The 23,463-nt window shown below is 42.3% G+C and overlaps 1 protein-coding gene and 1 long non-coding RNA gene across 3 annotated transcripts; both read right to left on the bottom strand.

The window, feature by feature from the left end:
- Nucleotides 1–1,085: 1,085 nt before the first annotated feature.
- On the bottom strand, nt 1,086–3,759 carry LOC310776787. Its single transcript, XR_014552706.1, has 2 exons — nt 3,347–3,759; nt 1,086–2,822 (listed from the first exon to the last, which is right to left on the bottom strand). It is a non-coding gene; the product is annotated as an uncharacterized lncRNA (long non-coding RNA).
- A 6,551-nt stretch (nt 3,760–10,310) lies between these two features.
- Nucleotides 10,311–16,014, bottom strand: LOC310791346 (uncharacterized protein). Of its 2 annotated transcripts, none has more exons than XM_083653032.1 (5): nt 15,933–16,014; nt 15,075–15,279; nt 11,819–12,322; nt 11,627–11,680; nt 10,311–11,537 (listed from the first exon to the last, which is right to left on the bottom strand). In XM_083653032.1, the coding sequence occupies exons 2-5, from the start codon at nt 15,205–15,207 to the stop codon at nt 11,086–11,088; spliced, it is 1,143 nt and encodes a 380-aa protein (XP_083509158.1). In that variant the 5' UTR covers nt 15,208–15,279; nt 15,933–16,014; the 3' UTR covers nt 10,311–11,085. The 2 variants fall into 2 exon arrangements, with proteins under 2 accessions (XP_083509158.1, XP_083509159.1); XM_083653033.1 differs by having other exon boundaries at nt 15,081–15,279.
- Between the last annotated feature and the right edge of the window lie 7,449 nt (nt 16,015–23,463).

The following is a 23,463-nucleotide window of genomic DNA, read 5'->3' as shown; positions in this document are numbered from 1 at the left end:
GGCTGATACCTGCTGGTGACAGATAGTACGATGAGACTTCATCGCTAGGCTATATTGCAAGAAATGGACCCCATAAAAAGATGTAATGGAAAGCGAAATCAGCACAGAATTGCATGGCTTGGTGCGGCCAAAGGTGTCAGTGGACAAGCCCTATGAGGGATATGAGGACCACTGGGCCTGTTCTTGCAATATGTCAGCCAGTCCTGGATTTCAGAGTTGGCCCTATCTTCCATTATAACCAGACTCTTCAACTCCACAGTGAACATTTTAAACCTACAAGCCTTATGGTTTTGCTACCATCTCTGCAAAAAATGGTCTCGACTTGTGTTTGAAATTTGACACTGCTTTTTTTGTTTAGTTTTTTACTTTATTTTTTATTGTCTTTTGTTCATTATTTTACTGCTGCCGAATGTTGCTCTCCTTATATTGCCTGCATGTAATGTTGGTGATTCATGCATTTAAGCTCATTCATTTTGTAGGTATTATAGTACAGTAGTAATATTGTAGGCATTCATCATGAAGTCGCCACATAATGTTAATATTAAGTTATCAGCTTTGAAACACTGGTTGAAATGGACAAAACTGGAATACATGTTTCTCAAAAATATGACACAGCAACTGCTGTGTTATCTGAGACAACCTGGAACAATTTGCCTCGGTAGGCAGCCAATAGTCCCAACCATGTCCCGACTCAAACAAAGTTGTCCGTCCTAGAAAGAATTTGAAATCCTCCCACACCACACTGGAATGGTTTCTCTGTCCAACCATCTTTTGAAATAATAATAATCTTAAGAGTCAGATGAACCACAATGTAGTGTAATCTTGCACAAAAAAATATATAAACAACGCACAGTGCTGAATGTGTTTTTACATCTAAATTATATAGCATTCATGTGCCACTCTGAGTCTGAATATGTCTGGCCTTTTAGGCTACACAGGATAAAGAAACTGCTGCAATTTGCTATGTATTATCAGCTTTCAATTTATTGTTTTGGCATGGTGCCACTAGCCTGGTAAACCAGCCCGTCATGTGAACTCACATTTCATTTGGTTCGGCGTGACTTATGGCTGTGTTTTTGCTAACGTTCACATTACTGCTACTTTCTTCGGACGCCGCCATGTTTGCTACAGATTTTTTTTTTTTTTTCAATAAACAAAGTCTGGCAATAACAAACAGTACAGTATACAAAAAATTCAGACTAAGCATTTACAAAATTGGAACAATCAAAACAAAATAAAATAAATCAAACAAAACCATTAAGTCAGAGTTCTAAGCAGGAATCAAGATATGCATGTTTTGGTACACACTCCATGCTTGTTTGGTTTTAACATATTTCAAGGCTTTCTTAAAGTTAATTATCTCATTCATGAATACTAAGAACGGGTCTGGCATTTTGAAATCTACATCGGTGAATAAATTGTTTAGCCATAATAATTAAACTATTGTACATCATTTCAATTTGTTTATCTTTCATTATAACTCCAAATTTAATATCATTTTATTCTAAATTGGGCCATTGAGGGTCTTTTTCAGATATCCAATTTTGAAACAGTTCGCAAAAAGATCTAGAGTAATTACAAAAAAAAAACAGATGCTCTAGTCTCAATATCAGAATCACAAAATCTACAGTTGTTCATATCAAGGTTAAATCTTTGTCTCAGAAACTCATTACATGGATAAATATCATTCATTACTTTAAAGTGAGTGTCTTTAGCTTTGGGTGGGATGGAGAGTGAGGTATCTAGTTCGAATTATAATTCTTATCTCTTCAGGATAGTCTTTTAACAGAGTTTTCCTTTTTATTGGTAAAGGGAAGATTACAGAAGTAAGAGTACTTCTTAGAAATTTGTTTGTGCATTTTTTCTCCTTAAAATTGATACCGTCAATACAGTGAAGGTAGCTGTGGAACAAAAACATTATACAGCAACATCCCTTTAACCGTATTCACCATTGCTTGTGGAATTGCCTTAATAACCACCGAATATTGTCTTTAGAACTGAACTTTCACAACTGCGTCAGCCTGTATTCACGTCATCAACTACATCAGTCCGCCTCTGATTGGCCAACTTGCGCTGTCAATCACAGGGCAGTGAGCGCAGTCGCTGATTGGCTCTTGCGCTCTGCAGCTTCTGCTAAACCCTCCCCATGGCGTCGGGGCCAGACGTCACGCCGAACCAAATGAAAAGTGAGTTCACATGACAGGGCTAATCCAAACATCCCCCTCTGAGTCTTGCTGGGGGTTGAGGAACACTTCGTGTGCAGCTTTGAGCTGTTGAAGTGCTTCACCGCATGCGTTTGCCAGTGAATGTTGCTTCCTCACTGCATTGTTATGATTTGTTGAAATCCCTAACTTGCAGAGTCTTTCAAACACAGCCTTTTTTGCACCACCATACTGTAGAACAGTGTTGATGTAATATGCAAATGCTGATGGGAGATTGTCAGTTCTTCCTTTCAAGGCAATAGATGCCGCAGCACAGGTTTGAAGTGGAGACTCGTTTGTGATGGTAGACAACAGCGAGAACACAAATGGAGCCAGACGCTGGAGATCTGACTCCAGCTTGGCAAATGAGAAGGCCTTTAAGTCATTGGGTGAACACTGCCAGAGCATAAAACCTTGGTTAGGATTGCAAAGTCTCTTGCATTCATCGTCTAGGAGAATGAGCACACGTTCTTTTATTTTGTCTTGCAGTATGTCATGTTCCACGATGAGGTTGGCAGCGGTTGACCAGTTTTCTTTTGAAACATTCTCCACAATCCCTGCTGCAGATGTGGGGCATTTCACTCTGGTTGGTCTTGATGATGAAGGGTAATAAATCATTACCTGTAATATTAAACAGAGTGCATTATTATTTACAGTATTGTTGACTGTATAACAGGTTTAAATAGGTTACGCTGACAAGTTGTTATCGAAAAAAAATTGTTCACAATAGGGTTTTGAGCATTACATTTTAAATCTTTTATCAGAAAAAGTCAATCCAACAAAACACATTTATCATACACCATATTTTAACTACAAAGTGGTATGAAGAGCATTGCAGACCAAAGTCAAAGACAATGTGGAATGGCCAAGTATATCTTAACCAATTGTTAAATTAAATTGGGAAAAGAGCTGCCAAATGGTTGATTTAAATCTGACTGTCACTGAAAGCCGTCTCTCATCAGTGTTAACTAGCTTGACCGACAGAATATTGGTGCTTTTAAAGCCAGAAACCTAATAAGTCGAGTATTAATATATGGCATTTCGATTTAGCCACAGAATTGCCTCTGATACTGACGAATAAGCTATGGAATTACGTTAGTAAGTCGTTGTTGTGAACTAACGCTAGTCTCCAATTACAACGTTACCTCTGTCACACTTTGTCGAGGGGACGTTGGGGGATGGTGTCTTGTCCCAGGGCTTTTGCATGGAGTTAACTTGCGATTCGGAGTTGGGGGTTGGTGTCTCTGCTTTTTCAATGCCCGTGGTGTTTTGCTTCTCCGTTTCTCTTTGGTTGGTGTGGTTGCGGCTCGGCTACTTGCGGCTGGTTCTGGACCGGTTCCCTCGGATAGTTTCCATTTTCTGAGTGTTAATAATGAGTCCTCTATTTTATGAATTAGTCTGAAGCACTTAATGCAAATACGGCATGATTTGTTGTGCTGTGGCTGCAATGGTAGGCCAACTGACTCTAGACGCTGAAATATGCTTTTGTTGTCGGGTCCTCCAGGTTCGTATATTTTCTTTGTGTGCGCTAAAACGCCTTTTATCCTACAGTTTTCATTGCAGAGACGGCAAATATCATTTACAGCGGATTCAGCCATAATGCTACTTCGCTAGCTTGCTAATATTGCTGCTGACTCTGAAGTTCGTCTGAACAACTAAACAGCGCCCTTCTTCTAGTGTTTTATGGCGGTTGGCAAACAACGTATGTAAAGTAAAGTAAAGTAAAGTCCCACTGATTGTCACACATGGTGCATTACCGCCACCTTCTGAAATGGAGTGTGGATCAGAATGGATTTCTAAAAACAGCGCCCTGTGATGACGTCAATTGTTTTGGTACGCTGATTGGCTGAAGGCGTTTGTCTGTCAACGCAACTACGCCCGCCCTGCTCCCGCCCCAGCTAAACTCCCCCCATGGCGTCGGGGCCAGACGGGCCAGACTAGGGCCCGTTCCAATCATAGATAAAGGCTAGATAGCTTACCCGCGCTGCCGGCCAATGGAGAGCGACGTCGTCGCATGGCGGCCATCTTGCTACAGGGAGCTACTAGGAGTTATGAGCATCTGTTGTTGGGTTAGTATGGCAACATCATATGATCATAACTCCTAGGGAAATTGATGAAACTGCATGAAACTTTGTGCCTGAATCCCTCTCATGGCATAGATGCTTCGGTTTAATTTTGGTGTAATTTGGAGCCCATCAAAAAAATAGTGTTTTTAGTGTTGTTTTTTTTTTTTTGGTCTATCTCGGGAACGGAATATGCTTGTAATAAACCAAACCGTTTGTAAATCCGTCAAGATTTCAGCGAGTTATGAGTATTTTTGTCTGTGCAGGTCACCAGCTACCATAGAACGTACCAGAAAGGCACTGTAGCAAGATGGCGGCCGTTCAACGACGCTGGTGACTCCGCCTTAAGCCATCTAGCCTTTATATATATCTATGGTTCCAATACCCATACTTCCATACTATTTAGTAGGCAAAAAAAGAATTAGTATGTCCCAATACATAGTATGTCAGATGCAGTATGCCAAGAGTACCAGGATGTTGTACTACATCAGCTCCTATTTCGTATGGATCGATGCATGCTGCGCCAGCCAATCTTCCCCACAATCCTTTGCGCAGCGGAAGTTCTTCTTCTAATGTTTTATGGCGGTTGGCAAACAACTTTTTGTGCATTCCCGCCACCTACTGGAGTTACGTCACACTGACTGAGCTGCGTGTATAATCCACGGCCACCTCCATGACGCCGTGAACACGTCAATAACTATGATAAAAACACTGACAGAAATATGCACGTTATTATACTGTTAAGAATGAGACTGCATGTAAGTATCATCACATCAGTTTATTAGAAACAACAACATACATTACAATATAACAGCAATTTGTTTATTTGATTGCCTGTTCCAATTTTGTAAATGCTTAGTCTGAATTTTTTGTATAATGTACTGTTTGTTATTGCTAGACTTTGTTTATTGAAAAAAAAAAAAATCAAATGTGGAGCTGCGGACGTCGGCGGAAGTGAGCATGAGGTCGGAGTTCAGGAAGCTCACGTGACGACAGATGTAGTGTGTCCCAATAGTATGCATTTTGCATGCATGCTACACACTACAATCCATACTTTGTGAGGGCAGCGGCAGTACATACTACAAGAAAGAAGTACAAGTATGGGTATTGGAACGCAGCGGTTAGGCCAGACTGCCACTGCTTGATCAGTCTATCCATTTCAAGGTTCAAGGTTCAAGGTTCAAAAACTTTAATGTCCCCGAGGGGCAATTCGCTTTGCAGACAGTAGACACGACACATAGGCAACAAATTAATACATCATACATACGTCATACATACAGTAACACAGCACAGAATAGATCTAAATCACCTGCACTGTCATCATAAATCATGGAAAGAAAAGTCTCTCTACCTGCAAGAGACACGATGACATCTACGACTATCGGTTGTTTAAAAACCTAATGGCAGAGGGAATGAAGGACAGCCTGAATCTGTTGGTCTTAGTCTTTGGGTGACTAAACCGCCGACCAGATGGAAGCATCTGGAACTCAGCATGTAAGGGGTGCTGAGGGTCCGAAACCACAAATTGTGCCTTTGATGTGACCCTCCTTTCATATAGGCACTGAATGTCATTGAGGGTGGCTCCGGAAATCTTACAGCAAAGTTTGACAATTTTTCCCAGTCTGTTCTTGTTTTTAAGACTGAGATTACCAAACCAGCAGATCAGGCTAAAGGAAATGACAGATTCAATAAAAGCAGAGTAAAACATTTTCATCAGTGTCCTGTCCACATTAAAACTTCTCAACTTCCTTAAAAAGAACAGTCGTTGATTTGCCTTTTTGCAGATGGCATCTGTGTTTGCATCGAAATTGAGTTTGTCATCAAAGACAGTGCCCAAATATTTATATTGCTGCACTGCTGCTACTGGCTCACCCATGATCACACAGGGAGCAGGAGCATGATTAGGAACAATTCTCCGAAAATCAATGAACATTTCCTTGGTCTTAGCCACAGTTATTTCAAGGAAGGACTGGTTGCACCATTCAACAAAGTCATCCAGGACTGGGCCATGATCTTGTTCTGCACCATGCAGCAGGCTCACGATCACAGAATCGTCAGCATACTTAAGGACAAATCTAAGTGCATGAATGCTCTGGCACAGGTTAGTATACAAAATAAATAAAAGTGCTGAAAGCACGCAGCCCTGAGGGGATCCGGTGGAGGATGAAAGTTTACCGGACAGGGTTCCATTAACCCGGACCCTCTGAGATCTGTTGGTTAGAAAATCAACTAGCCAACATACTAGACTAAAATCCATATTAAAATGAGATAAAAGCCTGTGAGCAAGAAGCTGGATACAGTTAAAAGCAGAAGAAAAATCAATAAAAAGCAAGCGTGCATGATTCTTATCTCCCTCCATGTGCTTCAGAAGGAGATTTGACAGGGTAATAGTGGCATCCTCCACTCCCCTCTTAGCCCTATAGGCAAACTGTAATGGGTCCAACAGGTCGTGCACATTGTGCAAAATTTCGGATTTGACAATCTGTTCAAAAGATTTCATAACAAGGGACGTGAGTGCCACAGGGCGATAATCGTTTAGTACTTTAGGGGCCTTAACCTTTGACACTGGCACTACAATAGATTCCTTCCACATATTAGGAACTTTATGTTGTTCCAGGGAGGACTGGAAAATCTATGTGAAGATACCGCTCAATTGCCGGGAACAGCACTTCAGTAGTTTCCCCCCAATGCCATCAGGACCTGGGCTCTTCTTCACTTTAGTGCGACCTAGGGCTTTACACACAGTTGTCTCATCAATTGTAATTTTGCAGCCTCCAGGCACATTCCTGAATTGAGAAAGCTCATCGTTAAAATCATGAATATCAAACCTAGAGTAGAATGTATTTAGTTCTCCAGCTAATTCTGCATCAGTTTTGTCAGGGTAGAATACTCTCCTGTCCTTGTTCTGCATCCCTACTATACCATGGACTTGATGCCTTTCCAAGCCGACCTTGATTGCCCATTATTCAGCTCATCCTCCACTTTCCTTTTATACTTGGTTTTGGCTTTGGCAAAGGGCTTGCTCCACCCTCACCCAACCTGTTTGTCCATGTGAAGAGCCTTATCCTGACATTAAAGAACACACCCATTCTCCTCAAGGCAATTTCTGAACAGTTTTTACTGGAAAACCACAAGGACTCCTGCATTTGAAAATGTATCATCACACTCTTGAAAATGTGTGAAGAAATGTGTGTAAAAGAGGTGTTTTTCAAAATTAAGTTTACAAAAACTACTTGGATGAGCGCAGCTTCAGAATTAATCACATTCTGAAGTAGCTAGAGCTTCCCAACAAAGGCAGTATCCTGAGTAGAAATTCAAAAACTCTGAGAAAAGGTATTTGGAAGACATCTGATCCAGTGGCTTACAGAGCTGGACAGCTACACGAAGCTTGATGTTGTGGGTTCAATCCTGGATACAGTGAGTTTTGAAAACCAACATCCCAAGTAAAGATTGAAAAGCTCTGACAAAAGGGTTCTAACCCTGAATGACCCAGTGGCTCATAGTGTTTACATACATTCAGGTAATATCTGTTGCTGGATGTTTTGAGGTTGTGGGTCTGAGTCAGTCAGTGATTAGAACACGGAGAGAATATCTGCGCTTCAGCTGACAAACCACACCAGACAATCCAAAGTCAATCCAACAAAACACATTTATCATACACCATATTTTCACTACAAAGTAGTATGAAGAGCATTGCAGACCAAAGTCAAAGACAATGTGGAATGGCCAAGTATATCTTAACCAATTGTTAAATTAAATTGGGAAAATAGCTGCCAAATGGTTGCTGTAAGTCTGTCACTGAAAGCCATCTCTCATCAGTGTTAACTAGCTAGCCTCTCAGAAAAGGGGACTGAGATAACACACGTGAAAAAAGAAATCTGGAGCACACGGTCAAAGTTTAGGCAATTTAATAGGTGCAAAGTGTCAAAAGTGTGGTCAAAATGACTGCTTTAAATACTCCCACCACAAAATAAAGCAAGTCTCTCATTGGTGGGGCATGGTTATTACATCATCAACACACAGCCAATGAAAGGTTACCACATAGCCTACTCAAAGGACAAGAGAGAGTGCAAAACATAACAATAAGCAATACATATAGTAGAGAATACAGTGAAGTCATACAGCAATAAGGACAACACAGAACCATCACAGGAAACAGGATATACTGTTGTCTTCATTAAGATCAAAGGGCTCAACAGTGTTCAATCAAGGTGTAGATCCAAAATGCTTCTCTACGGAGGAGTTTATTAAAAATATCACCCCCTCTTGGTGGAGGATGGATTTTTTTCTATCCTCTTGGTGGAGGGTGGATTTTTTTCTATCCCCCAGAATTTAAGAGAAGCCACGGAGCCATGGCTGGCCTGGACATAGGGGGTGATATTGTATTGTTTGCACCTATTAAATTGCCTAAACTTTGACCGTGTGCTCCAGATTAATTTTTTCACATCAGTCAGTGAGTTTTGAGGTCTGACAGCCAGAGGAAAGACTTAAAAGCGCTCAGAAGAGCTGTGTCACAGAGACAGACCCTGAATGGGGATCAACCATTCCCTACGGTGGGAAGGGGGGGCATGTCCCCCCTGAACTTCCAGAGAACTGTAAGGAGGTGGTTATGAAGCAGGAAGCCCTGCCCAGCTGAACATTTACCAACACATGAAGTTGACATTTTAAAAATGTTGGGTTTAAGCATTTCCTAATGGTGTCAAGTTTGATAGTGTCTTACATTCTCACTCACTCCACATAACATGTCAATCACATACTGTAGCAACTCTGTGTATGTAACTGTCAACTGTGTGTATGTAACTGCCTGTAGGAGCCAGTTCCTGTAATTTCTTCAGTATGTAAATACATGCTGTTTCTTTGGAGCGGCCTGTAGGAGCCAGCAGTATACAGTATATTACAATACTCTGTACTGTAACTATGTTTTCCAGTCAGGATAAAGACATACATTTTAACAAGAACACTTCTTCCAGGTCAGGGATTGAACCAACGCTCAGACAGCCGGGTAGTGAAGATACACAAGCTGCTGTTCCTGCTGATCTACTTTTGAGTTGACATGAGGTCACCTTCATCATCTTATCTCTACAAGGCTTCACACTGACAATAACATGACCGAGAGGGTTAGAACCAGCAACCTTCTGCATGACAAGCAGCTACCTCGACTTCTTCCATCTTGTTCATCAGCTTATTTATACTGTAACTGCTCAAACTTTATGATTGGTTGTATTACTGGCTGCATCTCTGAGCAACAACCACATTGCTTGTGCCTTAAATTCATTCGCTGATAATTGGGTAACACTTTACAATAATGTACACAAATAATGCAGTAGTTACTAGTAATCTAATCATTAACTAATAGTTAGTTAATTAATAATTCGTCATTAGTCAATCACTAGTTAATCATAGTTAATGAGTAGGTAGTCATTAGTTAATGATTCTAAGTTCCTGAGTAGTTAATCATTACTTAATGATTACTAGATGTCACCCCGTGAACATAGTAGAATTGAGGTAAAGCGCACAACTCCTTGTATGAAAAACAGACCGGGTGCCTGGATAATAGATAGCCCGTGAATATAGTAGTTAATCATTAGTTACTGATTAGTCGGTCAGTTCCATGATGAGTAGAGTAGTTAATCGTTATATAATTGTTACATGATGTGAACATGAAGAGTTGAGCCTTGACTTTTAGCTGCAAATATTCCCCTCTAAGCTCAGGGCTTGGAATGACATTTGAATATATGGGAAGACTTTCTATCAATTTACTTCATTGCTGTTTGAAGGCTCTCCCCCCCAAAACTAGGGTTTATTTAATTGGCAATGATGGCAATTAAACTACTTTGTATGCTTTTAAAAATACAGTGGTTTCTGATTTACGTATATTACAGAAATACAGATATGACTAGGCTATTGTAGCTTTAAATGAGGGAAGTACATTTCACCAATACATGAGCAAATCTTTTATGAAAATCTGAAAGTGAAGATGTATTCCAAATTGTATTATAAATACAATCCAGCAGTTCAGTTGGAAAGGCTCAGCTGAAGCTGGCTGGATTTACACTTTGGTTCTGATAACTGAACTTGTAAACGACATTCACTTTAGCACTTTGCAGACTTAGAATTAGGCAAATTACTTTTTTGTTGTTGAAAAGACACGAGGGATTTTATTCTATGAAATGTTTCAATTTTCATCATCCAAGTGTTCATATTCATAATGTAAAAAATCAAACCAGATGATCACAAATTCTTCAATGGGGGATTTTCATATGTAGCACACCTTGTATACCTATAACAGCTTTCAGACATACAGACCATTTAATGGTCAGGCGACAGGCGGGGGGAACAGTCAAGTTTACAGTACATGATAATCTCCAAACACTGATGCAAGGGAAGCTTACAACTTATATAAATACACACACACACAGGATCGCTGCAAACTGAGTTTTCTCAATTAAAGACTCACTCCATAGATTTCATGTAAAGGCTTTAAATCTGGTGTAACTCTTATGCATATTGAAAACAATTATCAACACCATGAGTTAGTATGATTTTCACTTCAGTAGCAAAAAAAATAAAGGATTCAACAGCATGTTATTTCTTTCAGTTTTCATTTAACCACATAGACATGATAAGAGATAAGCAATTCTATCAATACAATGTTTCTACGTATACAGTTCTCAAAATATAACCACAGAAAGTCTGCAGAGTACTATCAAAAAAGTAGAGTCCTAAGGAACTGGCGAGTTCCTGCTCGTGAAGGATGCACGTAAAGTCAGTGGTACAACTTGGAACGCGGACGAGCGCCACCTCTGCCTGACGCCCGGTTGCTACAACGCCGGCCGCCCGTTCAGTTTGTCGTGCATGAGGGCGATGGCCCCTCCGGTGAAGTCTCTGAGAACCTGCACTGTCTCCCGCTGGAGCTGCAGCGACTCGCGCACAAACTCCTGCTGCGTCTCCGCCAGCTGCTGCACCGACTCGGACAGCAGCTCCAACGAGCGCGACACCGTCTCCAGCAGCATGTTGGTGGCGTGCTGCTCCTGGAGGCTGAGCGAGGCGTTGCGCAGCATGCTGTCCCTGGCGTTCTGCGCGAGCTGTGGGCCCGGAGGCGGGAGGCCGGCCACGGAGGAGGGCACGCCCGAGGGCTGAGGGGGTCCGCCGCCTAGTTTCTGGACGCCGTTATTGCCCTGGTGATCCTCCAGAGGTTTCACTGCCGCCAGAGTGGACGGCAACAGGTCATCCCTTTGGTCGTCGTCCGAGTCTGCGTACGAAGCGTCAGGATCTAGAGACGAAGAGACGGGCATATCAGTGTTTGATGACGACAACAAAATGTTATGCAAGTTTTTTTTCTTTTACAAAAAATAAAATTACCTTCTGTAGCAGGTATTTCATATTGCATTTCAAAGGCGGGCTGTGATGAATCCCCTGCAACATTCAGAAAATTTTAAAAAAAAGTTTTTAATCACATTATGTTCATGTATTTCTAGCTATTCAAGCTATTGTTTGTAATCACATTATGTTGATATGCATTTCTAGCTATTCAAGCTATTTCAAAGCACTCACGAGAGGAGCCACTGAAGTTGGGAATGGACTGATCCTCTTTGGCACCGGGTTGGACTGGCCCACCGATGGAATAGGCGGGCGGTGGTGGCATAGAAACCATGTCCATCCCTCCGTTAGGGGAACCCTGCATTCCCATCATGTCCTCCTCTTCCATTTCATCTTCCTGAAATTCCGTGCCCTGATATCCCTCCGGAACATCGTCGTCATCTCCCAGCGGCCCGAAGTCAACCGTGCTCTGGTCTCCCTCGTCCATCTCCAGAATCTGGTGCACGATTCTCTCTGTTTGAGTGAGGTCTCGGGACAGGCGCGAGTTGAGGCCCCTGTTGGGCACTGTCCCTGAACGCATAGCAGCCACTTTCCGCTTGGTGTCGCACTTCAGGTCGGACCACTTCTTGATGACCTCGATGACCTCGCGCTGGCACTCCCCAATCTCATTCACACGTGCGGTGATCTCTGCCCATGTGCGTTTCTTAATGTCTGTTGGCACACCGCGGTTGAATTTGCCTTTGAGTGGAGAGAAAAAGCAACAGTAATCTTAAGCGTTTGCCTGAACATGTCAGAAGTGGTGCTACATTCATATTCGTTTTGGCTATAATGAGTCATAATCTTGGCTTGTGATGCGGAAGTAAACCTGCTATAGGCTCAAATATGATAGCTTTACTAAAATTGCAAAGTGAATGCATTCTCTGCTATGGCCGAGGTTGGGAATAACCAACTACAACTACTACTGTGAATCACTCATTCACTTTCCCAGTAAAAAAAAACTATACACAGAAGAACCCAATTTTCTAACACAATACTTGTGTGGTTCTCAAACTTTTTGACATCAAGGACCCCTAAACTGACACAAATTAGACCACAGACCCCCATTTGATTGTCCCAGGGTCCCCATCTATAATTTTTTTTTCTTTTAGATGTTTTATTACAGAAAGTCTATGAAACCCATGACCAGTGGCGGCTGACCAATAGAGGGCAACAGTGCGCCACCTTCCGTGAGCACAGGGGGGGGGGGGGGGGGGGGGTCTAGAGATCCTAGACCAGTGGTTTCGCAAACCTTTTCAGATCAAGGACCCCTAAATTGACACAAATTAGACCATGGGCCCCCATTCATACGATTTTATCCCAGGGTCTCTCATCTGATAAGATTCTGTTTTAAGATTGATCTGTTTTATTACAGAAAAGTACATTAAACCATGACCAAAATAGTCATACATTGTCACTTATAGATAGAATTTTAATAAAAATGAATGATTCCCCTTTTTGCTGGGGCCCCCCGTGGAACCTTCTCAAGGACCCCTGGGGGTTCCTTTGAGAACCACTGTTCTAGACAGTTCACCCTGCCTGAGTGAGGGCTGCCTCTGGAATTTGGATATTGTATTCCGGCCAGCCGCAAGGTCAAGTCGTGTTCTGTGGAGTACCGAGTCTGTACCGTCCCTTTTGTTTAGTGCAACTAAAGTCTGGTTGAAAATCGCGCAGGCCATTTACTTTCACTTTCGGGAGACTTCCACGAGCTGCGGGGACGGCAATGCATTCTCGGTGGGATCTATATGCGCGCTCGCACTAACGTGCTTTAGTCACAGGTAACACAACTCATTCATTCACGTGCTGTGGGAAGTCCTTCTTACAACCTGTTTATGCGGGGGGGGGGGTGCCAGGCTCTTCTCCTTGGGAAGACCTTGGTGACGCGAGGTTAGCATTCACAACTATTTGAAACAAAATTTCAACAAAATGTTCTGGAATGTCCCCAAGGAGCCACAGATCCAGCCATTTAAATGTGCACTTTTAATGTAAACAACATGGACACGAGGGCTGACCCCAAAAAATTGACGCTTCGAAGCTTCGATCGTTGCCATGGTAATCGACGCTCAAATCAGCAATCGACGCTTTGTTGTTATTGTTTTTTCCCCCTCATCTCCTCTCTCTCCATAATATCTAACGTGGGGTGTAGCTTTGTGAGACAGTCTCTAGTTTCCTGGCTGGGCGGGTCCTTCGGGCCAACACTGTTTTTAACACGGGGAACTCACACCGGCACACGCCGTGAGAGCAAACAAATGCACCCAACAGCCAGTAGCCACACCTGACGGTGAGCTGTGGTCTGCGGAGCTCATGTTGTAAACATGAATCTTCGTACACTTCTTTCCAACCCAGTGTGAGTAACGTTACAAGTGTACAAGTGAATTCAAGTCCTTTAATTTGTTTATAATGTTATGAATTAGCAGCAGTCACAGATACTAACATGGATCTGTTTATCACATGGATTTGTTATTACCGACTGGTAGTGAAAGTGAAGTTGGCTCAGTCTATCACATGGATGTACATACAGCCGGAGCGCACGTCATGATCAACATTTGGAACGTGTGTGTTAGTATAACGTTAAATTCACAACATTTCGTGGCAAATACTAATATCCGCATGTCAGTCTCAGAGCAGTTGAGGAGCAGATTAGCGTTTTGTCAGGAGAAGCCTGGAAGGAATGGTGCTGAGCTGAGAGTGCTTTCAACTCTGTGAGTAGCCTACAACATGTTTGGTTGTTCCCCAGCGGGATCGCCACACCCGAGAACACGCACAACACTACTGGAGTTTTTATTTTTTGTGTGACCCTCCCTCCCCCCCCCCCCCCCCCCCCCAAAAAAAAGAAAAAGAAAAAAGACCAGTGTAGAAGCTTCGATTATATCTCTGCAAAGTGTCGACGCTCTAAATATGGTTTTCGTCACAGCCCTAATGGACACTAAAGCTAATGAGGGAAGTTTGATGTAGATCAGAGGGCTGCTGATCAGATTAATGTGTGTAATCTGCTCTGTTGGCCATATGATTCAAAAGGTGGTAGTAATGTTAGTGTGTGGGGACTTCCTTGATTTAGGGCTGGAGTGGATAATAATTCAATATGATTGTTTATTGTGTTTCAGTGGGATCATATGACGATATAAAGATATTTTAATAATGTGACACATTTCTGCTGTCTACATTGATGATGACAAGCACATTTGACTAAAATTTGGTATGGTAGTGGATATTATTTGAAAATGTACGGTTTGTTTGACATCACACCTAACATTACCATTCTGTTCAATGAGATGAACATTCATTTGATTATTTAACGATTTGCATACATGAACTATGGTTCATGAAATATACTGATATATCAAGAAGCATCAGCTGCCACTGCCCATGACCAAAATAGTCATACATTCTGTCATTGTGTTAATCATGATGGAATCAAAGAGAAAAAAAAATATCCCTTTTTGCTGGAACATACCCTTACCCACAACAACCATACGATGTTTTCTCACTTCATCCAACAGTATATGGACTTCACTGAATGTGAAGCGAGCTTTTCTCTTCTTGAAGCGAGTGACACTGTCTTGGTTGTAGTATAATGGTGAAGACATCCTCCACAGACAGACACGCTGTCAGTCAGCTGTGCTTCTACTTCTTCGGCTGTCAACAGCCCTGGCAGCAGGCTGATTAACACAGAATGAGAGCATGCAAATGTTGATGGTTAGAATATTACCATGATTAATTTCACAAGTGTTATTGTTTCATAATGTGAAACACCACTGACACTTTAAAACCGTAACCGTGGGCTAACGTTACGCAAATAAGTTGCCTTTACAATTAACGTATGTATAATTGAACTGTGTTCTATCATGCTTTGAATACATAGCATAGAAATTAGAATGGAGAAGCTGAATTAACGTTGCCTAACTAGGAGAGTGACAGCCAGTGTGGAAAGTCAGTCACTCGTGAAAGCGTGAACAATGGGCGATGCTAAAAGAGAGAGTAGTACCATTTGGACACACGCGTTAGCCGGTTGGCTAATTAGCTACCGTGCTTGAAATGTCTGTCAATTAAGAAATTCATTTTGCAGTTGCTGCTTGGTAACCGCTAATTTCCCTCCCATTGTTTTACGTTACAGTCAGCTTCACTGTAATGTTACACAACAGCGCTAACGCCAGCTATGTTTGTAGCAAGGCAACGCTAGCTAATGCTAACGTTACTGGCTAGCCAGAGAAGGCTAACCCAGTACGTTAGGTGACTACAACCTCACTTCTGGTGATAATCACCAACATAATGAAGTGTGAGTGGTCTTATTTATGGTGATGAACATACATACAATTCAAGCGAGTTGGCGTTTGGTCCCAAAACGACTCCAAAAGTTCATAGATTGGATAGCTGCTAGATAGCGCCAAACTCCAGTGTCAAGCTAGCAGAATAATAAAAGGGATCCGGCCAGAGTTGTCAAAAATAAAATAACTGTAATTTTCTTTTTAGTATCGGATTTAAATGTACAGCTATATTTCCGCATTAGATTTAATGTTATTGGTTAACTGGCTATTTCAGTAAAAGGCTGCTCTCTACACCTCCAGTTCATACATTTCCTTCCAAAAGTTTTTTTCTTTTATTCTGAAGGCAAACCCCCGGTAACGTTACTATTCTGGCTAATGTCGGTTGGCTTGATGCAGGTCCAACCGTTCGACACACGCAAGCGCGCTCGCGCACACACGTACGTACGCACGCACGCACGCACACACACGCACACACACACACACACACACACACACACACACACACACACACACACACACACACACACAAATGTGTAATTTGTTTGCCCAAGAAAATCATAATCTATCTATCTTATATAATATTATGCTATATAATATCAGTATATAAATGGGAGCTAGGGCTCTGTCTCTCTGTTTCTCTGTCTGTCCCACTGATGACATCATCAGTGATGTCATAAACCACTTATGACATCGACATCGGGCCCACTGATGACATCATCAGTGATGTCATAAGCGATGATGTCATCAGTCTGATGATCACAAGAGACTGAGGAGGCTCACGAGAGAGACTGAGGGAGAGAGAGAGGCTGAGGGAGACGTGCGTCAATAGGGCAGGCAATGCCACACAGCAGCCAAGCCGCTGGCAAGGCCCCGCAGCGGGCGAGCTGCAGGACGGGCGAGGCCGCGCAGCAGCCGAGGTAGCGAGCCTAGGAATCGAGCGAGCGTAGCGTGCGAGATGCCTTGTGTATCTGTCTACATATATATAATATGAAAGGGAGCTGGGGCTCTATCTGTTTGTTTGTTTGTTTCTCTGTCTGTCCCACTGATGACATCATCAGTGATTTCATAAATTCACTCACACAGACAGTCCCAGTGATGATGTCATCAGTGATGTCATAAATTGTGACATCATCAGTGATGTCAGAGGCATTGTGACATCATCAGTGATGCAGGGAGACCTTCTGGATCTATGAATTAAAAACACTACAGCCATTTGCCATGAACCTGACCTTTTCTCTAAATAAATATAGTGCCTCGTAAAAATATTCAGATTATCATAGCCTACATACATTATATATCTGTATATTTCTATAGGCTATTACCTTTCTGATGTATCTTTTTCCTGAAAATGATTGATATTTTTTAACTTTAATACTATATTTTTCGGGTGTATCTTGTTTTTCTTTACAGACTTTTCTTTTCTTTAATTTGAGTGTTTTGTGATCCAGCACCAGTTTTTTGAGGAGTCCGGTGGATGTGCATATTTCTTATCATCAGTGATGCACACATACACAAGACACACACACATGCACACACAAACACACACACAAGAGACAGACACACACACTGATGACATCATCAGTGATCCCATCAGTGATGTCATCAGTGAAGATGTCATCAGTGATGATGTCAGGCAAGTGACATCATTGATGATGTCTTCAGTGATGATGTCATCAGTGATGTCATCAGTGATGATGTCATCAGTGATGTTATCAGTGATGATGTCATGATGTCAGGCAAGGCTACATTGCAGCCAAGCTGTGGGCAAGGCCACGCAGCGGTCGAGCTGCGAATGCGAGCTGCAGGGCCAGCTCGGCGAGCTGCAGGACGGGCGAGGCCGTGCAGTGACTGAGCCTACTAATCGAACGCGTGTAGCGCGAGATGCCTAGTGTTATAAAAACAAAACAAAAAAATAATTAAATTTTACTGTACTCATAAATGAATGGATGGGTGGATGAATGCATGGATGAATGCATGCCATAAAGGAATAAATAAATAACTAAATATATACACTAAAATTGATTTTTGATTACATTTTTGACCTCGACTAGCCCCAAACTGCATGGGTTGCATAAAGTGAGTGTAAAGGGGAGACTCGTGTGGGCACCCATTGAATCGATTCTCATTCAGATATCTTGGGGTGAGAGGTCAACATTTAGGTTTTTCCTTGCTAAAATGTCTCCAAATGGAGCATTATTTCACACCCTTCCCGACTTGCTAGGATGGATGGATTCCATCGGGTCCAATCGATTCCTTAGGTCAGGGGTTCCCAATCTTTTCAGACCAAGTATGTTCCAAACCAAATTTCCCAGGGATCACTTCCACTGCGGATGCCAACAATTCCCCATGCAATAGCATCAGAAAGGCTAAATAATAAGACTAGTCGTTCAAAACGGGCACACACACGCGAGCGTGCGCGCACACACGTCACACACACACATGGTTGGTACCAATCGATGCCTTAGGTCTTCCTTATAGTTTGATATGATGCCAGAAACGTCACTCTAGCTTTAGAACTGAGCCTGCTATACAGCCTCTGAAAGTACATTTTGAAAATCGTGATATTTCCTGAAGATCACGATATTTCCAAAAATCGTCTCAAGTCTACTCCTCAGGGTTAATGTGTATTATGTAAAAACTGTTGTCTGTAGGCTAAATAAATGAAAAAAAGGCTCTGGCGGACCACAGTTTAAGGGATAACTGCATTAGGTTTCATATGAGACCAGGATCTTCACTGTAAGTGTGAGCTCAATAGAGCCCCTATAGTGCGCCGAGAAGAAGAGAGGAGTTAATTTCATGAATAAGTCCACTTAAAATAGGTTAATCAGGACCCCAAAGCCAGCCCACATGTGTGAAAGGCATGTTTTTTTGAAAGGAAAACAAAATCACACCATTTATCGGAGCCAGAAGCTCTTAAAACAGCTATTACATTGCAATCCCGATTAATTGAATGCACCAGTATGAAAAATTAAAACTTTCCAAAACCAATGTTTTGGAAGCAGTCAGAATAAAGCAGAGCCACTCAAGAAAATAAGACTCGATTGAGAAATTCTATAGAAAAACAAGTGCAAATTTGCAATATAGCTGCGACCAGAGCCGTATAATAGAAGAGTTCCGACATCTCCATTCACTCCAATGGACCAGTTTTTTTTCCAGGAAGTAGAAAGTTACTCTTGAGTAAAAAAAAAAAAGCAGCACTGTCGAGTTGCAGCAAAATAGACAGTTTGTGTTGTAGCCTACTTTGAAAGGGTTTTTCATCCCTTGAATCAAATTGTACATTATCAGCTTTATTTTAGCATGCAAAAGTAGCGCGAGACCCATTCCTGGCTGTTCATTGGCTAATGAGTCTCGCATTTTGGTCCTCCGCTGACGCCACTCTCTTACTAGAGGACACTAGCTGCGACCACATAATTTATGCAAATTTCCTAAATGCAGGATGGCAGAGACTGCCCGTCTCTGCCTCTGCCCCCTTTTAGTCAATTGGCATGAACACAAACACACACCTTCACACACACACACACACACACACACACACACACACACACACACACACACACACACACACACACACACACACACACACACACACACACACTTGACCTCCATGCCAAATTTCAGCCTCCTTGGGCGAAAACTGTGCCCGCTAAAGGGTGGTGAACTTTTTGTGGATTGACCAACCAACCAACCGACCAAAAAGAAAAGTCACTTTGCGTTGGAATCAAGTGGAATGACCTCATCTCCAATGTATAGCAACATCATTGAAACAGGACACTAAAGCTATGGAATTAAAGGTCGACAACCAGCTGGTGAGCAACCCTGTCACCTTGGCAGAAAAACTCAACACCTTCTTCATAAAATCTATTGATGACATCTCGAAACAGTTTGGCGTATCCACATGCCCTGTAAATATGGTGAATAACCCTACAGTCAATGGAGTACCAATTTTTACCATCCAGGAAATTTCTGTACCTGAGGTCATTGATATAATTAGTGCTCTGAACAGCTCTAAGGCTAAAGATGTTTATGGTCTTAACACCAGCTTCTTGAAGTTAAATAAAGAGACATTAGCGCCACCTATTATGCACTTAGTTAATTTATCCATCAAGCACTCAACCGTCCCAAAGGCATGGAAACTGGCCTCAGTTACCCCAATCTACAAAGCTGGTGATAAATCTGACATGAACAACTTTAGACCCATTAGTATTTTACCAATAATCTCTAAAATCATTGAAAAATGGGTTGCTAAACAACTTATAGAATTTCTTGAGACGAGCCAGACCCCTTGCACCCCATGCAGTTTGGTTTTCGTCCACATCACTCAACTGACTCTGCTTTGGTCCTGCTCTTGGAGAAAATAAAAGGCTCCTTGGACAGGGATGGTTGTGTGGGAGCTGTGTTCCTCGATCTTAGGAGGGCGTTTGACACCGTCAACCACAGTGTGCTCCTCTCTAAATTGTCCAGCTTCAATTTTTCTGTTGCGGCCATTAAATGGGTTGAATCATATCTGTCTCACCGGGAGCAGTGCACTGTGGTTGGCGGAGTCAGCTCCCCTTACCTGAGCTGTCCAGTAGGGGTCCCCCAAGGGTCAATTTTGGGGCCAATTTTCTTTTCTTTGTACATTAAAGGGATAGTTCGGTTTGTTTGAAGTTGGGTCCTATCAGCTAGTCAGAGACACTAACGTAATTTGGTACAGTGGTCTGGAAGCGAGGCGCAGTGTCTAACGAGATCCGGCACCCAGAGGAGCAGCCTCGCGCAACCTCACCAGCCTTTCCTCTCACAGTACTGGGGGTCAACAACTAAAACGTAATTTAGCCACCAAAAAACAACGCCCACCTAAACAAATCGATATCAGTGTACATGCACGCTCTATTTGAGAATTTTCAGCGCTTTACTTTTCCGCCAAACAGTCATTTCATTCGGCACTACTTTTTCTCCCAAACGTATCACTACCGTATTCCTCCGCTCAACTCCTGCACAGAGCCGCGGTGCTGGATCACTCCGCAGATCACAGGTTATCTCAGTTCACAAAGTAGTTACATCGCGACAGCACGTCTGGAGTATTTTTCCCATCAATAATTCAACGATGGTGCGTGTTTGTGTATTTCCTGGCTGTTCAAACAGACAAAGATCCTGGTCTGGTTATCGGTTTCACCGTATTCCTTTGAAGAACCAAAGTATTACACAGTTGTGGCTTGTTGCACTGAATAGAGACATCAGCACTCCTCCCGAAAGTTTGGCAGAACTTCGCGTTTGCAGTGCACATTTTTCTGAAGAGGATTATCAACAACCCATAGCAGATAAGAAGGACAAGCACTTTCTGAAGAGCGATGCTGTACCTAGACCACAGGTGAGATATGAAATAGGAATCACATCATGCTTGTAGGCTACTATCGCAATTTATTTTTCTCTTTTGTCTAAATGCATGACGAAATCGGCACGTTTTCACGTTATTTATGCGCAATATTACTTTCACAGGCATGGTCGCAACCCCTGATGATTCCATAGTGTTTCCCCTGTGTAACCCATTGGAAAAGCAATAGTTACTAGAACATGCAGAACTAATTCCCTTCACTGTGAATTAACTTATTATTTAATGAATAGTCACATTCCTTATTGCACTATTTAATTGATCATAAAACGTTATTTATTTTAATATATTTATTTTATTATTTCTTTGAGTTCAGAGTTCAAACCTACGTCACAGAAAACTTCGTCAACAAGTGTTCCTTGGGACAAACGGAACAGCCAATAAGCTTACTGTGTTGAGCTGAATAGTTGATTGCTATTGGTGTAAAACAACGCAAGTTCCGCCTCCTTCAAACAAGCTAGGTTGACGCCGTCTCAGAACGCAGATGAGACGAACCCGCAAAGACACTAGCAGACACTTGAGATTCAGAAGTGATATTAAGCAAAGATAGTGCTTTAAACAGTGCTTTACAAGAAACGAGAAAGATATTTGATCAACTAAGAGTTCAGTCAACTGTTGAAGCGACCCTGAGGACACTTGATCTTCGTTTTATGTTTCTATTTCCTTTTTTCCTTTCCTCGGCTGGGTTTTTTGGATACCCTTGCTTCCCCTGGATTCTGGACCTGGATTTCGATTATCTCCCTGACGAGGGAGTGGCGAGCCACCTATCTTGGAGCCTGGATTGAGGACCTTTCTTCTCCATTCTTCAGTCGTCTACCCTGCCCTCGGTGTGGTAGGACTCAGAGAGGATCTCAAAGGACTGAGACGGAACATTCTTTTATTTTAGGAACGGAACATTCTTTATTTTAGGAAGATACTTTATTTAGGGTGCACCCAGGTGAAAAAACAGTACAAACAAACAAAGTACATTGCCGGCCATACCTGTAAATAATTCATTTGTTGTCATTTGTTAATGATTGTTAATACAAGCATTTCATTTCACTTTAAACTTACCTGTGTCCTGGTTACTCATTGTGGTGTCCGTTAACAATTCATTACCCCTCTCGCCGAACCTAGACTTTACTGGTCCAGAGTGTGCGCCTACGTTTCAGGTTGGTTACACAGTAAAACTTGGCGAGCCAGCCAGGAGGGGTTTGATTGATAAATAACCAATTATAATCAAATTAAGGGACACCTTTTGAGTAATTAGTGTTACAGAGTGTACCGTATTTGGGATATAGCAAATTTAATATTTGAGGTATTGGTTTTTGTATTGCTTTATTTCATTTTCAAATAGATTTATATTTCAGTCTAACCTTGGAAAAAAAATGGAGATCATTGCGAGCGAAAATGTGAAAATCCCAAATGCCGTTTTAATTAGCGGGTTAAATGATACTGAACTAGATGAAGAGATCTTTGACTTTCTCAAGCAGCATGGGTCAAGAATAATCAAAGTACCTACCACAGACCCTGAGCTCCAGGCAATAGTAGAGTTTGAACTGGGTACCGCTGTTGAAGTACTTGAAAAAATCTTACCTTATCATAGACCATGTACTGCCGATCCTGATGTTACCCACTACGTACAGAGTCTCGCTAGTGTATACACCAGTGATGCAGGCACCACTGCAACAAATACTTACCTTTCGGGGTTGAAAGACTTAGCTAAGTTGAGTGGCAGACCGTTTCAAGATATCCTCCGAGAGGAGTTGGCTAGGATTACTGTATCTACCAGCAGTGAGACCTCATCTGAGACCCCTCACCACCCTGTAGAATCCGAGCCACCCCTTAGACAAGGTGATATCCAAACTGTAGTCCTCCCTAGCACTGTCAGTACCCCCGTTAAAGTGAGTCAGGCCTTCCACAAGCCCCAGGCTGGCCTTGAGGTCAGAGATTTCTCCTCTCCAAGAGCAGAAAGAACCAGCACTTTCCACTTAGCTTCAGATCAACTCAGCACCCCAGAAGTGCAGCGTGTTGTAGTTGAGCACATTGTCAAGAGCAGTGAAATCGCCTCACACATCCATTCTCCCTGCAAGCTGAAATCATTCTCTGGCCGATCTCCCCAACCCAACTTCGAAGTCGACTATGAGACATGGCGAAACAGTGTGGAATTCTGCTTGAATGACCCGTCAATCTCAGACTCACTAATGGTGAGGAAAATTGTTGAAAGCCTT

Source organism: Poromitra crassiceps (assembly GCF_964638095.1).
Source record: "Poromitra crassiceps genome assembly, chromosome: 1".
Lineage (NCBI taxonomy): Eukaryota > Metazoa > Chordata > Actinopteri > Beryciformes > Melamphaidae > Poromitra > Poromitra crassiceps.
Note: the sequence above shows the minus strand (reverse complement) of the source record. Positions and strands in the feature narration are given on the sequence as shown.